This window comes from Acipenser ruthenus, chromosome 44, assembly GCF_902713425.1.
Source record: "Acipenser ruthenus chromosome 44, fAciRut3.2 maternal haplotype, whole genome shotgun sequence".
NCBI lineage: Eukaryota > Metazoa > Chordata > Actinopteri > Acipenseriformes > Acipenseridae > Acipenser > Acipenser ruthenus.
This window is the reverse complement of record NC_081232.1, coordinates 9,698,776-9,711,215: the sequence shown is the minus strand read 5'-3', so window position 1 is coordinate 9,711,215 and position 12,440 is coordinate 9,698,776. Positions and strand designations below refer to the sequence as shown.

The 12,440-nt window shown below is 42.1% G+C and overlaps 1 protein-coding gene and 1 pseudogene across 1 annotated transcript; one reads left to right on the top strand and one right to left on the bottom strand.

The window, feature by feature from the left end:
- The first annotated feature begins 260 nt into the window (after positions 1–260).
- LOC117399021 (apoptosis-associated speck-like protein containing a CARD) lies at positions 261–4,306 on the top strand. Its single transcript, XM_033998121.3, has 4 exons — positions 261–347; positions 603–938; positions 2,838–2,861; positions 3,213–4,306. Exons 2-4 carry the CDS (start codon positions 668–670, stop codon positions 3,470–3,472), a joined length of 555 nt encoding a protein of 184 aa, XP_033854012.3. The 5' UTR covers positions 261–347; positions 603–667; the 3' UTR covers positions 3,473–4,306.
- LOC117399002 (beta-2-microglobulin-like) lies at positions 4,284–11,921 on the bottom strand (annotated as a pseudogene).
- Between the last annotated feature and the right edge of the window lie 519 nt (positions 11,922–12,440).

Sequence of the window (12,440 nt, the reverse complement as noted above, 5' to 3'; positions counted from 1 at the left end):
ACACGCCAAAAACCGAGTCTGTAAAGACCCTTCTTGTACTCCTAATAAGATACTCGATAATAAGAAAATATACTCCCAGATCATCGAAAGGGTCTAGAAAGTATACAGTTGAAATAATTATTCCACTGATAAAATAAATAAATAAAATATTTTTGTCCATATAACTCAATTATCCTTTAATAAAAACCACAACAAATATCAAGCACCTTTGTGCATTGGGGGCTCAGATAGATATTTAAACAGGGAGGTCTCACTCGGAAAGGACAGTCGCGATGACGTCACGGATCTTATATAAAACATAGGTTTCTTCCTCGTCCGGTCATAGTGCGGCGAGCCTGCAAGAGACGGTAAGTGAACGTGTCCTCCTAATTATTTATTGCTCGCTAGCACTTTTGTGATAGTTTTTTTTTAAGTAACGTTACAGAAGAGGAAATGGATTATGCATGTTAAGTATGTGTTTCACTTTCCCCCTCTCTTCACTCCTTCCTCACCCATCCCTCCCTTCCTCTTGCCTCTCTCCCCCCTCACCTGTCTCTTCCCTCCCCTTCTACCTCTCCGTCTCTCCCCTTATCCTTCCCCCTCTCCATCTCCCCTTTCTGTAGGTCCATCTCCCCTTTCTGTAGGTCCTTCCTCTCTTCACACATTTAAACCCCGCATCTGAACCGAGATGGAAACGACGGCGAAGGATCACATCATAGAAACCCTTGATGATCTGGATGACAACGGGCTGAAAAGATTCAAAGATAAGTTGGGAGAAACAGCGTTCCAGGGGCGCAAGATCTCCAAGGGGAAGCTGCAGAATGCAGGGAGCGTGGATGTAGCGACTTTGCTGATCAGCACCTACACCAAAACCCACGCGATTGAGAACACGATAGCCGTATTGATAGCTATCAAAGAGGTGGCCTTAGCTGAAGAGTTGCAAAAAAAGACTGGAGCCGGTAAGAACTAATATAATTATGATTAAAATGTATATTGTTATGTCAGCTTAGTTTACATTAAACTTTTGCATTGAAAGCATAGAAAGAGAGTTAATTGTGTTGAACAATGCAGTTCCTTAACAATACTGTTATCTAATATTTATTATTATTATTATTATTATTATTATTATTATTATTATTATTATTAGGTATATTATTATTATGATGAATGATTATTATTATTATTATTATTATTATTATTATTATTATTATTATGATGAATGATTATTATTATTATTATTATTATTATTATTATTATTATGATTATTATTATTATTATTACTTCTGTATCTATTTTTAATCAAATGTCTGCTTATTTTTAGTAACCGGTCTTTTTCCTTTCTTGGAAAAAAAAAGCGAGAGTAGTTTGACTTTATAACTTCATAAAAATATGTTTGCAAATAACGGCTGCACGGTTGAAACAATTAAACATGGCAGATCTTGGATTTATTTAACGGACCACTGACATATATGCGTGGGCCGGCCGGCACTGTATTTTGAAAATGTCAGCAAGTGTTTAATTTTTATCAAAGTGTATTACAGTTATTTTTTATTGATCTTATTCTTACTATTATTGGGCTAAAATACATTCTCAATCGATTAGGGTACTTATAATTGCATATTATTTAAATGTACATGTTTTTAGTTTCGCTTTCGTTCGCGTGGAAGAGAAAAAATAGTTTTTCGGAAGTTTTATAAACAGAGCCTTGCACAAGAAAGTTTTTGACAAGTTTAGACGCTTTTTTAAAAAAATATATTTTATTCTTATTTGTTGAAAAAAAATTAAAATAAATGCCGCTCAGTGAGTTGTTTGTGTCTCATTTAAATTTAACCGGAAATTAAGATGTTATTTAAGCCTTTGGACAGCTGTGGGCAAACGTTTTGCGTCACCTGGAATTTGAGGATTGCGACATCATTAAAAAATGAATCTATTTGAACGTAGTTCAGATATTTTATAACATCATGATGTAATCAAAAAAACTACAAAATTGCCTCACTAAAAAGTCTACCGGAAGGAAGCCATAATAGCAGTGCAGTATATTTCATGTTAGATTTTTGAAACGTCACATTTTTCAATTCTATCGTTACGTGTATGGAAAACTCCAAAGCGACGGTGTGGAATTCAATATGTTAACAAGGATAGTCTCTGTAATGCATTTACTATGGAAGGGTCGATTTGTACCAAGTTCAATACAGACTGTCCAATTATTACGGGTTTATTGTTCTTGTACTGTTTCAGAATGGTTCGACCCGTTTAGGGATTCTCAGTAAGTTTTAGGGTTCAATTACTTTTATTTCTTTATTTATTTAATTAGATTTTCAGGCAAATAATTGACAATTTAATAGCTGTTATTATATTTTGTAAACATATACATCGCGAAAAAAAATCATTATAAAGATTTCCCGTAGTAAAAGCACAGTAAAGTGTAATAAAACACAGTGAAAGCATAGGGAAGCATTGTAAAGCACAGAGAGGTGTGGTAAAGCACAGGGAAGCATTGTAAAGCACAGAGGTGTGGTAAAGCATAGGGAAGCATTGTAAAGCACAGAGAGGTCTGGTAAAGTATATTAATAAACACAGTAAACTATGATAATTGCATAGTATAACAATATGTAAAGCATGGGGGAGACTGCAGTAAACTTTTATAAGGGAATAAGCTAATTAAAAAAAAATACTGACAATAATAATAATAATAATAATAAATATTAGAAAACAGTATTGTTAAGGAACTGCATTGTACAACACAATTAACTCTCTTTCTATGCTTTCAATGCAAAAGTCAATGTAAACTGTACAATTATACAGCTGACATCGTGTGTGTGTCTGTGTTTCAATCGCCTGTTTCTTTTGTGTTCCAGGGGCAAGTGGTGGAGCAGCTTCTGGTGAGTATTTCAAACGTCAGGGATGGGAATCAGACTCCTATTGCACAGCAGTGTCACCCATTCCAGGAATGGATCACACTGCTGTGCAACGGGAGTCTTATTTCCAGCCCTGTTTTATTTGAACGCCTTGAATTTCCTTCAAAGAACAAAAATAATTTGTCACTCAAAGCCTTACTGAAAGGACGGTCCTTCCCTCACCTTTACAATCGGGGGACCCAAACAAAACGTGTTTCAGAACAGTGATTTGCCGTTGACTGGTTCTGATCCGCTTCCCTCTCTCCCTCCCCCTCCCTCTCTTGCTCTTCTCTCCCTCCCTCCCCCCCCTCTCTCTCGTTCGTTCCTTCTCTGCAGGAGTGCACTTCGTGGACCAGCACCGGGAAGCGTTGATCCAGAGAGTAGTGGCTGTGCCGTCCATTCTTGACTCTCTGTTTGGAAAAGAAATGCTGCTTCCCGCGCAGTACGATGAGATGATAGTGGAGAAAGTCCCCTCGGTGCAGATGAGGAAGCTCTACATGGCCGCCAGGGCGTGGGGAAAAAACGAGAAAGACGCCTTCCTGGAAATCCTGAGAGTGCAGCAGCCCCATCTCATCAGAGACCTAGAGGGAGAATAAAACCGCCTCTTCCGGTTTCCACGGAAACCGAGCCGTCAATCACCGTGTCAGAGAATTCCGGATAGCTTGCCATTTTTAATAGGATTTTAATTCCGTCTCCCAAGACAATAAATGCGGTCTGTTTTAAAGGCACTGGCGCTGTGGTCTTGTTTTAATGCAGTTGATATAAACAGCAAATCAGGTTAAAGGCTGGGTTTAAACCACCCCCTCTACAGAGAACGAATTTTTGACTTTGTAAATTCCAATGAAAGCTGCTGAATAATGTTCCCTTGTTAACATATTGAATTCCACCCCCTCTATATAGAATGAACTCCCTCAGCTTCATAGAGTCCAATGAAAGCTGCTGAATAATGTTCCCTTGTTAACATATTGAATTCCACCCCCTCTATATAGAATGAACTCCCTCAGCTTCATAGAGTCCAATGAAAGCTGCTGAATAATGTTCCCTTGTTAACATATTGAATTTCACCCCCTCTATATAGAATGAACTCCCTCAGCTTCATAGAGTCCAATGAAAGCTGCTGAATAATGTTCCCTTGTTAAGATATTGAATTCCACCCCCTCTATATAGAATGAACTCCCTCAGCTTCATAGAGTCCAATGAAAGCTGCTGAATAATGTTCCCTTGTTAAGATATTGAATTCCACACCCATCGCTTTGGAGTTTTCCCAGATACTTAACTGAAAAACTGACTGGAAAAATGTGACATTTCGAAATCTAACATGAAATACTTACTGTACTGCGATTATGGCTTCCTGTTTTTTTTCATTTCAATATAATTTTGTAGTTTGTTTTGATTACACTGTGTTAAATAAAAGATTAAAATTATGTTAATATATATTTTTATTGTGTCTCAATCCTAAAATTCTAGGTGATGCAAAACTTTTGGCCATAGCTCTCTCTCTCTCTCTATATATATATATATATAATAGATGGGAGTGAGTTACAGGAAAATAATTCCATCTAGGGTTTCTGTGACGTCATAAACTACGAGAGCGAAGGCGGAGTTTCTAAACTGTCACAGAAACCCGAGATGGAATTGTTTTCCTGCGACTCACTGAAGAGGTCCGTCTGTTATTTTTTATAATCCATGGATACCCCTGTGATGCTGATATTAAAGAAGACGAGGTTCAGCAGCACAGTTGGGTTTATTTTTAAACGTCGTGTTTCAACGCCGTACAGACGTTCTGTGTCGTTATCCGTTAGTGCTTCAGCTTTATTTGGATGATCGCCTTTACCTTGGTTTAATTTATTATTATTATTATTTATTTCTTAGCAGACGCCCTTATCCAGGGCGACTTACAATTTTTACAAGATATCACATTATTTTTACATACAATCACCCATTTATACAGTTGGGTTTTTACTGGAGCAATCTAGGTAAAGTACCTTGCACAAGGGTACAGCAGCAGTGTCCCCCCCACCTGGGATTGAACCCACGACCCTCCGGTCAAGAGTCCAGAGCCCTAACCACTGCTCCACACTGCTGCCTAAACCACTGCACCCTCTCCAGTCCCCCAATTTACAGATATCGACTCCAGAACATTTTTTGCACAGAATCCTTATTTACAGCTAACATTTTTTCGTCCATTTATATACTAGACTCCACAACGCCGGCTTGAATCCAAAAACTTTTGTTAAAAAAAAACAAATAATAATAATAATAATAATAATAATAATAATAATAATAAAAACACAGCTACAGGTTTTCTATGAATCAAAAGAACATCCCCCAAAGATCCCGGACCTAAAAGAAAACAAATAAATGCAAATAATTTAATTCAAAGTGTCTCACGTAAGAGAATGGCTTTTTCTCTTTTTCCCTTGCCCCCCCCCACCCCTCAACTGTACCCCCTTTCTGGGTGTCAGTGGCCCTGCATCGCCGCCCCCCCCCCCCCCGAACTTAACAGACACGGTTCTTACCCAGAGTCCTTCTCTTGTATATTTCAAGTGCGAGAAGCTGCAGTTTGGAGAGAAGAGAAAACTTGGTTTTATTTTGTGTAACATGCCTTCAGGGAGTCAAAATCTTAAAAGCAGGGGTGTCAAACTCCGCTCTCAGTTACTTAATTGGTCTAATTATTATTTGATTAATTGGACACATGTAACTCTTCTCTCCCAGGCCTCAGGATGTTTTGCAGGTCGTGTCGCTTGAATCTTGAATCAAAGTGCATTTGATAAAAATCATCAACTGTACAAGACCTTGGAAAAAACATCAAGACGTGTGACTGGAGTCCGACGCTCCTGGCTTAAGGGATCAATCGACATTGATTCTGGTATTGATGATATTGGAACTTCATAGGGTGTTTGGTGTAAGAAGTATGGGTGTCCTTCTCACTCCACTCTGCATGGGGTAGGGTGCAGGGTTAGGAAGCAGGGGATAGGGTACAGGAGGTAGGGTACAGTGTACAAGGGATAGGGTGCAGGGTATAGGGGGTAGGGTTCAGGGGATAGGGTGCAGGATACAGGTGGTAGGGTTTAGGGGGTAGGGTGCAGGGTATAGGTGGTAGGGTTCAGGGGATACGGTACAGGTGGTAGGGTGTAGGGTACAGGGGGTAGGGTGCAGGTGGTATGGTGCAGGGTTCAGGAGGTAGGGTTCAGGATAAAGGTGGTAGGGTGCAGGTGGTAGGGTTCAGGATTCAGGTGGTAGGGTTCAGGATACAGGTGGTAGGGTGCAGGGTTCAGGGGGTAGGGTTCAGGGCAGTGCTAATCACTGGTGAGGGTGCTGTGCTCCACTCTGCAGGAGTAGTCTCCTCTCCCTGCTGCGGGGGTGAAGGCCACGCTCTTGGTCAGGTGGAAGGGCCAGTCCTGGTGGAAGGCCACGTCGCTCTGCTGGGGCCCCGCGATCTCCTCCCCGTTCCTCAGCAGCTGCAGATTGATGTTGGGTTGGGGGGGTGTGGAAGCTGCTCACGTGGCAGATCAGGGTGTTGGACTTGCCCAGATCGTCAGGGTTACGACTGTAGATCTGAACATTGGGCACGGCTGAGAGAGAGAGAGAGAGAGAGAGAGAGAGAGAGAGAGAGAGAGAGAGAGACAGAGAGACAGAGAGAGGAGGGGTTAGAGTCTGCAAGGGAAGGGAGAGAGAGAGAGGGAAAGAGGGAGTGGGAGAGAGATTAGAGACTGTGGGAGAGGGGGAGAGAGAGGGAGGGGTTAGAGTCTGCAAGGGAGAGAGAGGGAAAGAGGGAGTGGGAGAGAGATTAGAGACTGTGGGAGAGGGGAGAGGGAGGGGTTAGAGTCTGCAAGGGAGAGGGGAGAGAGAGAGAGGGAAAGAGGGACTGGGAGAGAGATTAGAGACTGTGGGAGAGGGGGAGAGAGAGGGAGGGGTTAGAGTCTGCAAGGGAGAGAGAGGGAAAGAGGGAGTGGGAGAGAGATTAGAGACTGTGGGAGAGGGGAGAGGGAGGGGTTAGAGTCTGCAAGGGAGAGGGGAGAGAGAGAGAGGGAAAGAGGGACTGGGAGAGAGATTAGAGACTGTGGGAGAGGGGGAGAGAGAGGGAGGGGTTAGAGTCTGCAAGGGAGAGAGAGGGAAAGAGGGAGTGGGAGAGAGATTAGAGACTGTGGGAGAGGGGAGAGGGAGGGGTTAGAGTCTGCAAGGGAGAGAGAGGGAAAGAGGGAGTGGGAGAGAGATTAGAGACTGTGGGAGAGGGGAGAGAGGGAGAGGTTAGAGTCTGCAAGGGAGAGAGAGGGAAAGAGGGAGTGGGAGAGAGATTAGAGACTGTGGGAGAGGGGAGAGGGAGGGGTTAGAGTCTGCAAGGGAGAGGGGAGAGAGAGAGGGAAAGAGGGAGTGGGAGAGAGATTAGAGACTGTGGGAGAGGGGGAGAGAGAGGGAGGGGTTAGAGTCTGCAAGGGAGAGAGAGGGAAAGAGGGAGTGGGAGAGAGATTAGAGACTGTGGGAGAGGGGGAGAGAGAGGGAGGGGTTAGAGTCTGCAAGGGAGAGAGAGGGAAAGAGGGACTGGGAGAGAGATTAGAGACTGTGGGAGAGGGGAGAGGGAGGGGTTAGAGTCTGCGAGGGAGAGAGAGGGAAAGAGGGAGTGGGAGAGAGATTAGAGACTGTGGGAGAGGGGGAGAGAGAGGGGTTAGAGTCTGCGAGGGAGAGAGAGGGAAAGAGGGAGTGGGAGAGAGATTAGAGACTGTGGGAGAGGGGGAGAGGGAGGGGTTAGAGTCTGCGAGGGAGAGAGAGGGAAAGAGGGAGTGGGAGAGACATTAGAGACTGTGGGAGAGGGGGAGAGAGATTAGAGACTGTGGGAGAGGGGAGAGGGAGGGGTTAGAGTCTGCAAGGGAGAGGGGAGAGAGAGAGAGGGAAAGAGGGACTGGGAGAGAGATTAGAGACTGTGGGAGAGGGGAAGAGGGAGAGGTTAGAGTCTGCAAGGGAGAGAGAGGGAAAGAGGGAGTGGGAGAGAGATTAGAGACTGTGGGAGAGGGGAGAGGGAGGGGTTAGAGTCTGCAAGGGAGAGGGGAGAGAGAGAGAGGGAAAGAGGGAGTGGGAGAGAGATTAGAGACTGTGGGAGAGGGGAGAGGGAGGGGTTAGAGTCTGCAAGGGAGAGGGGAGAGAGAGAGGGAAAGAGGGAGTGGGAGAGAGATTAGAGACTGTGGGAGAGGGGGAGAGAGAGGGAGGGGTTAGAGTCTGCGAGGGAGAGAGAGGGAAAGAGGGAGTGGGAGAGAGATTAGAGACTGTGGGAGAGGGGAGAGGGAGGGGTTAGAGTCTGCGAGGGAGAGAGAGGGAAAGAGGGAGTGGGAGAGAGATTAGAGACTGTGGGAGAGGGGAGAGGGAGGGGTTAGAGTCTGCAAGGGAGAGAGAGGGAAAGAGGGAGTGGGAGAGAGATTAGAGACTGTGGGAGAGGGGAGAGGGAGGGGTTAGAGTCTGCAAGGGAGAGGGGAGAGAGAGAGAGGGAAAGAGGGAGTGGGAGAGAGATTAGAGACTGTGGGAGAGGGGAGAGAGATTAGTGACTGTGGGAGAGGGGGAGAGAGACAGAGGGGTTTAGACTGTAGGAAAGAAGAGAGGGGGATAGGGAAAGAGATTAAAGACTGCGGGAGAGGGGTAGAATGAAGGCAGAGGAGAGATTAGAGATAGAGAGAGAAACCTAACACTGTGCAAATTATGCACACTGTGACCAAAGGGGATATAAAGAAAAATGTATAAGCGAGTCTTTCAACAAAGACTTTATCCTCACTCTGCTACTCCTTTAAAATTCTGAAATAATAATAATAATAATAATAATAATAATAATAATAATAATAATAATACAAAAAATGATTGGCATTTTACAATACAAACATCAGTCTCTCTTTTCAACTTTCACCTAAAGAAGAGACCTTTGAGGTCTAGCAAGCTTGGGATTAATAATTGTTTAGTGAGTCCAACAAAAGGCATGGCCTCTCGCTTCTCTTTCGCTATAATAATGTTTCAAAAGCTAACAATATAAGATAAAGCTTTGTGGACCATAAACCACGTGATTTCACTGAACGACCCAGCCCCCTGCTGCAGTACCGCGTTGTGTCTAGAGTGGCGCTGTGGAGAGCTTTAGAACTCCCAAGTTCAGGCTCAAAATTCCAGATCGTTCTTTTTTTTTTTTTTTTTAATTAATAAACAACGAAACTGAAAGCGTGCGTCGCCATAGCAACGGGGTAATTGCGGATTCGTTGTTTAGCGACCGGAGCGGTTCAGAAAATAAACAACACATGAAACATTACGAAAAAGGAAGGTTTTACAACTAAAAAAAACCCCTCAATATTCAGAATCGTTCATAGTTCGTTTTTGTTAAAAAAAACCCAATAAAAAACACGTTTTAAGCTAATACGCAAATAAGCTTGCTGCTATAGTTTATTATTATTATTATTATTATTATTATTATTTATTAGGCAGACTCCTTTATCCGAGGCGACTCACACAGGTGTCACAGGGCAGCACAGGGTAACAATGCAAGCTTCAGATTGAAATACAGTGCAGTTTACAGGCAGAGCAAATAATAATATTGTAAATTATATGTCACTAAACAATTCATTTAGTTTTACGATTCAAAATAACACTAATAAAGCGTGACGAGACATACCTTTATACATTAATATTGACGTTATTTTGTACATAATAATAATAATAATAATAATAATAATAATAATAATAATAATAATAATAATTAGACTACCTTCTGTGGCGTCCCCAGCGTGGTAATAAGCAAGGCAGGCGACAAGCGCCGCCACAAAATATACTTCTCATAAACATATTTCTGACAAAAACGAACCCAAATGCGTCTTATTTGCTTATATAAATTTACAAAAATAAACACAACAGCAACACACCCACTCCCGCTGCTGGCGAGCGACAACTGACGCTCGAAGGCGGGCTTGCCGCGCTTTGTATGAGAAGCGCGAGGGCTCGAGAGACGAGTCGATTGTCCAATCAAAAATGATGGAACGCCGCTGACGGCGGTGTATCTGGGCAGATCTAGGGGGTTATTATGGAATAATGGGTTTGTTAAGTAAGTGAGGGGCTCAGTAAAATAACACTACGTAACACAATTTTTGTTCCTGGGTAGTAAGTGTTATTTCCTAATTGCTTATGCCTCAAAAGTATAGAAAATGTCTATTATTCCCCACAAACTTTGCTTTTGTGACCAGGACAGTGATATTTTGAAATTTACCTATTTTCATTGAGAATACGGGCGAATTTGTGTCTTTTCGTTCACATAAAGTCAGAAAAAAACAACATATGAATCCAAATTAACATGTATTTATACTAAAGTAATACAAAAATGACTACAAAAGATTTAGAAGTGAGTAGTTTTTCGAGATTTACGATTATACTGTAAATCACTTTCACGAATCAGCCCCCAAATGTAGTCTCCCATCATGTTCTCGTTATACTGTCCTTGGTAGCGGCGTTCAAAGTCCAGTATATCCTGGTGGAAGCGCTCGCCTTGCTCCTCCGAGTACGCTCCCATGTTCTCCTTGAATTTATCAAGATGAGCATCAAGGATATGGACTTTGAGGGACATCCTACAGCACATTGTGCAGTAGTTCTTCACCAGAGTCTCAACCAGCTCCACATAGTTTTCGCCCTTGTGATTGCCCAGGAAGCCCCGAACCACTGTGACAAACCTGTTCCAAGCCGCTTTCTCCTTACTAGTGAGCTTCTTGGGGAATTCATTGCACTCCAGGATCTTCTTTATCTGTGGTCCAACGAAGACACCGGCTTTGACCTTTGCCTCAGACAGCTTAGGGAAGAAGTCTTGAAGGTACTTGAAGGCTGCCGACTCCTTATCTAGAGCTCTGACAAATTGTTTCATAAGGCCCAATTTGATGTGCAGTGGTGGCATCAGCACCTTCCGGGGGTCCACCAGTGGCTCCCACTTGATGTTGTTCCTCCCCACAGAGAACTCGGTCCGCTGTGGCCAGTCCCGCCTGTGGTAGTGCGCCTTGGTGTCCCTGCTGTCCCAAAGGCAAAGATAGCAGGGAAACTTGGTAAAACCGCCTTGGAGACCCATCAGGAATGCCACTATTTTGAAGTCTCCTATGACCTTGATGCCATCTCAGAAAAATGCAGATATGTATCCACTTAGGCAGCTGGAACTAAACTGAACTGGTGGGCTTAAGGCCCCTGTATTTATACTACTATTTATATTACTGGAAAGTTCTAGAAAGTTCTAGAAGTTACTCCAAGTTTACTCAGCACTGAATCTATCTGGAATGTTCTGGAAAATAGGTAAATTTCAAAATATCACTGTCCTGGTCACAAAAGCAAAGTTTGTGGGGAATAATAGCCATTTTCTATACTTTTGAGGCATAAGCAATTAGGAAATAACACTTTTATGTTATTAGAATTGTATTTACTTTAAGACAAGTGTTTACTTATCTAGACTTAATGTTATTTAAACTTAACATTTAAAGAAAAAAAAAACATTTCTTTCAAAAATACCAGTTTTTAAGTAAAAAGTTAACATCAATGTATTTAGATTTGACGGCAGAACAAAGGGATTCTCTCGCACGCCACTGTAAAAATAAACAAATAAAGCTTCTCTGTTTACTTCAGAAGACACCCTTCTTTCTGGTTGATACTCATATTCAAAAGCAACAACTTTGTTATGGTAAATAAAATGACATCACAATTGTCATTTGTAGCCTAACTTTACATTGCCATTTTCAGAAACTACTAATAAAATCTAGATAATTTTGCAAAACTAATAAATATTTTTATGTGCATTTAAATTTGTAATTACTCTTCCAAGGACAATTCTTCTTTGTTTATTATAATTAGAGTTTCTGGTTTTCTGGCAACTTTTCATGGCAACTCTTGTTTATGAGTTCAAACAGCAGGTCCTGGACCAAATCAAATCTTTGACCCACCCGCTAATCACAACTTACAAACTAAAGATTGACGGAGGAATCCTTCTGGTGTAGAAGCAATAACCCTCTGACAAGCCAAAAAGCCACCATCTGTACCAGGTTTGCAGTTTGCCATTAGCGGGTGGATCGGTTTTGATTTGGTCCAGGCCAGGCCCAGGTCCGTTCCAGGCCTGAGCCAGGTTTAAAACAGGACGCAGAATTTCAACATGAGTAATTCTAATAACTGACTAATCCTCATTAATGACAGCATACACGCAGCTCATACATGACAAAGTCTGGCTTGACCACTTTTGAAAAGACAATGTATTTGTTCCTAGCAAAAATCCGTAAATTACACCACTTTCACTATTAACACCTTTCTCCCTGGTAACTGATATCTACTTATGTTTTAAACAGTTAAAGAGAATAGAAAAGTCAGGAAAACACAGAAAACCTAAATATAATTCAGATACACCCAAATCCTGGTGAATTTTTTTTATTCCAAACTCCATGGCACTCTTAAATTCATCATAATTATCAGCATAATTATTATTATTTATTTCTTAGCAGACGCCCTTATCCAGGGCGACTTACAACTGTTACAAGATATCACATTATTTTTACATACAATTCTCCATTTATACAGTTGGGTTTT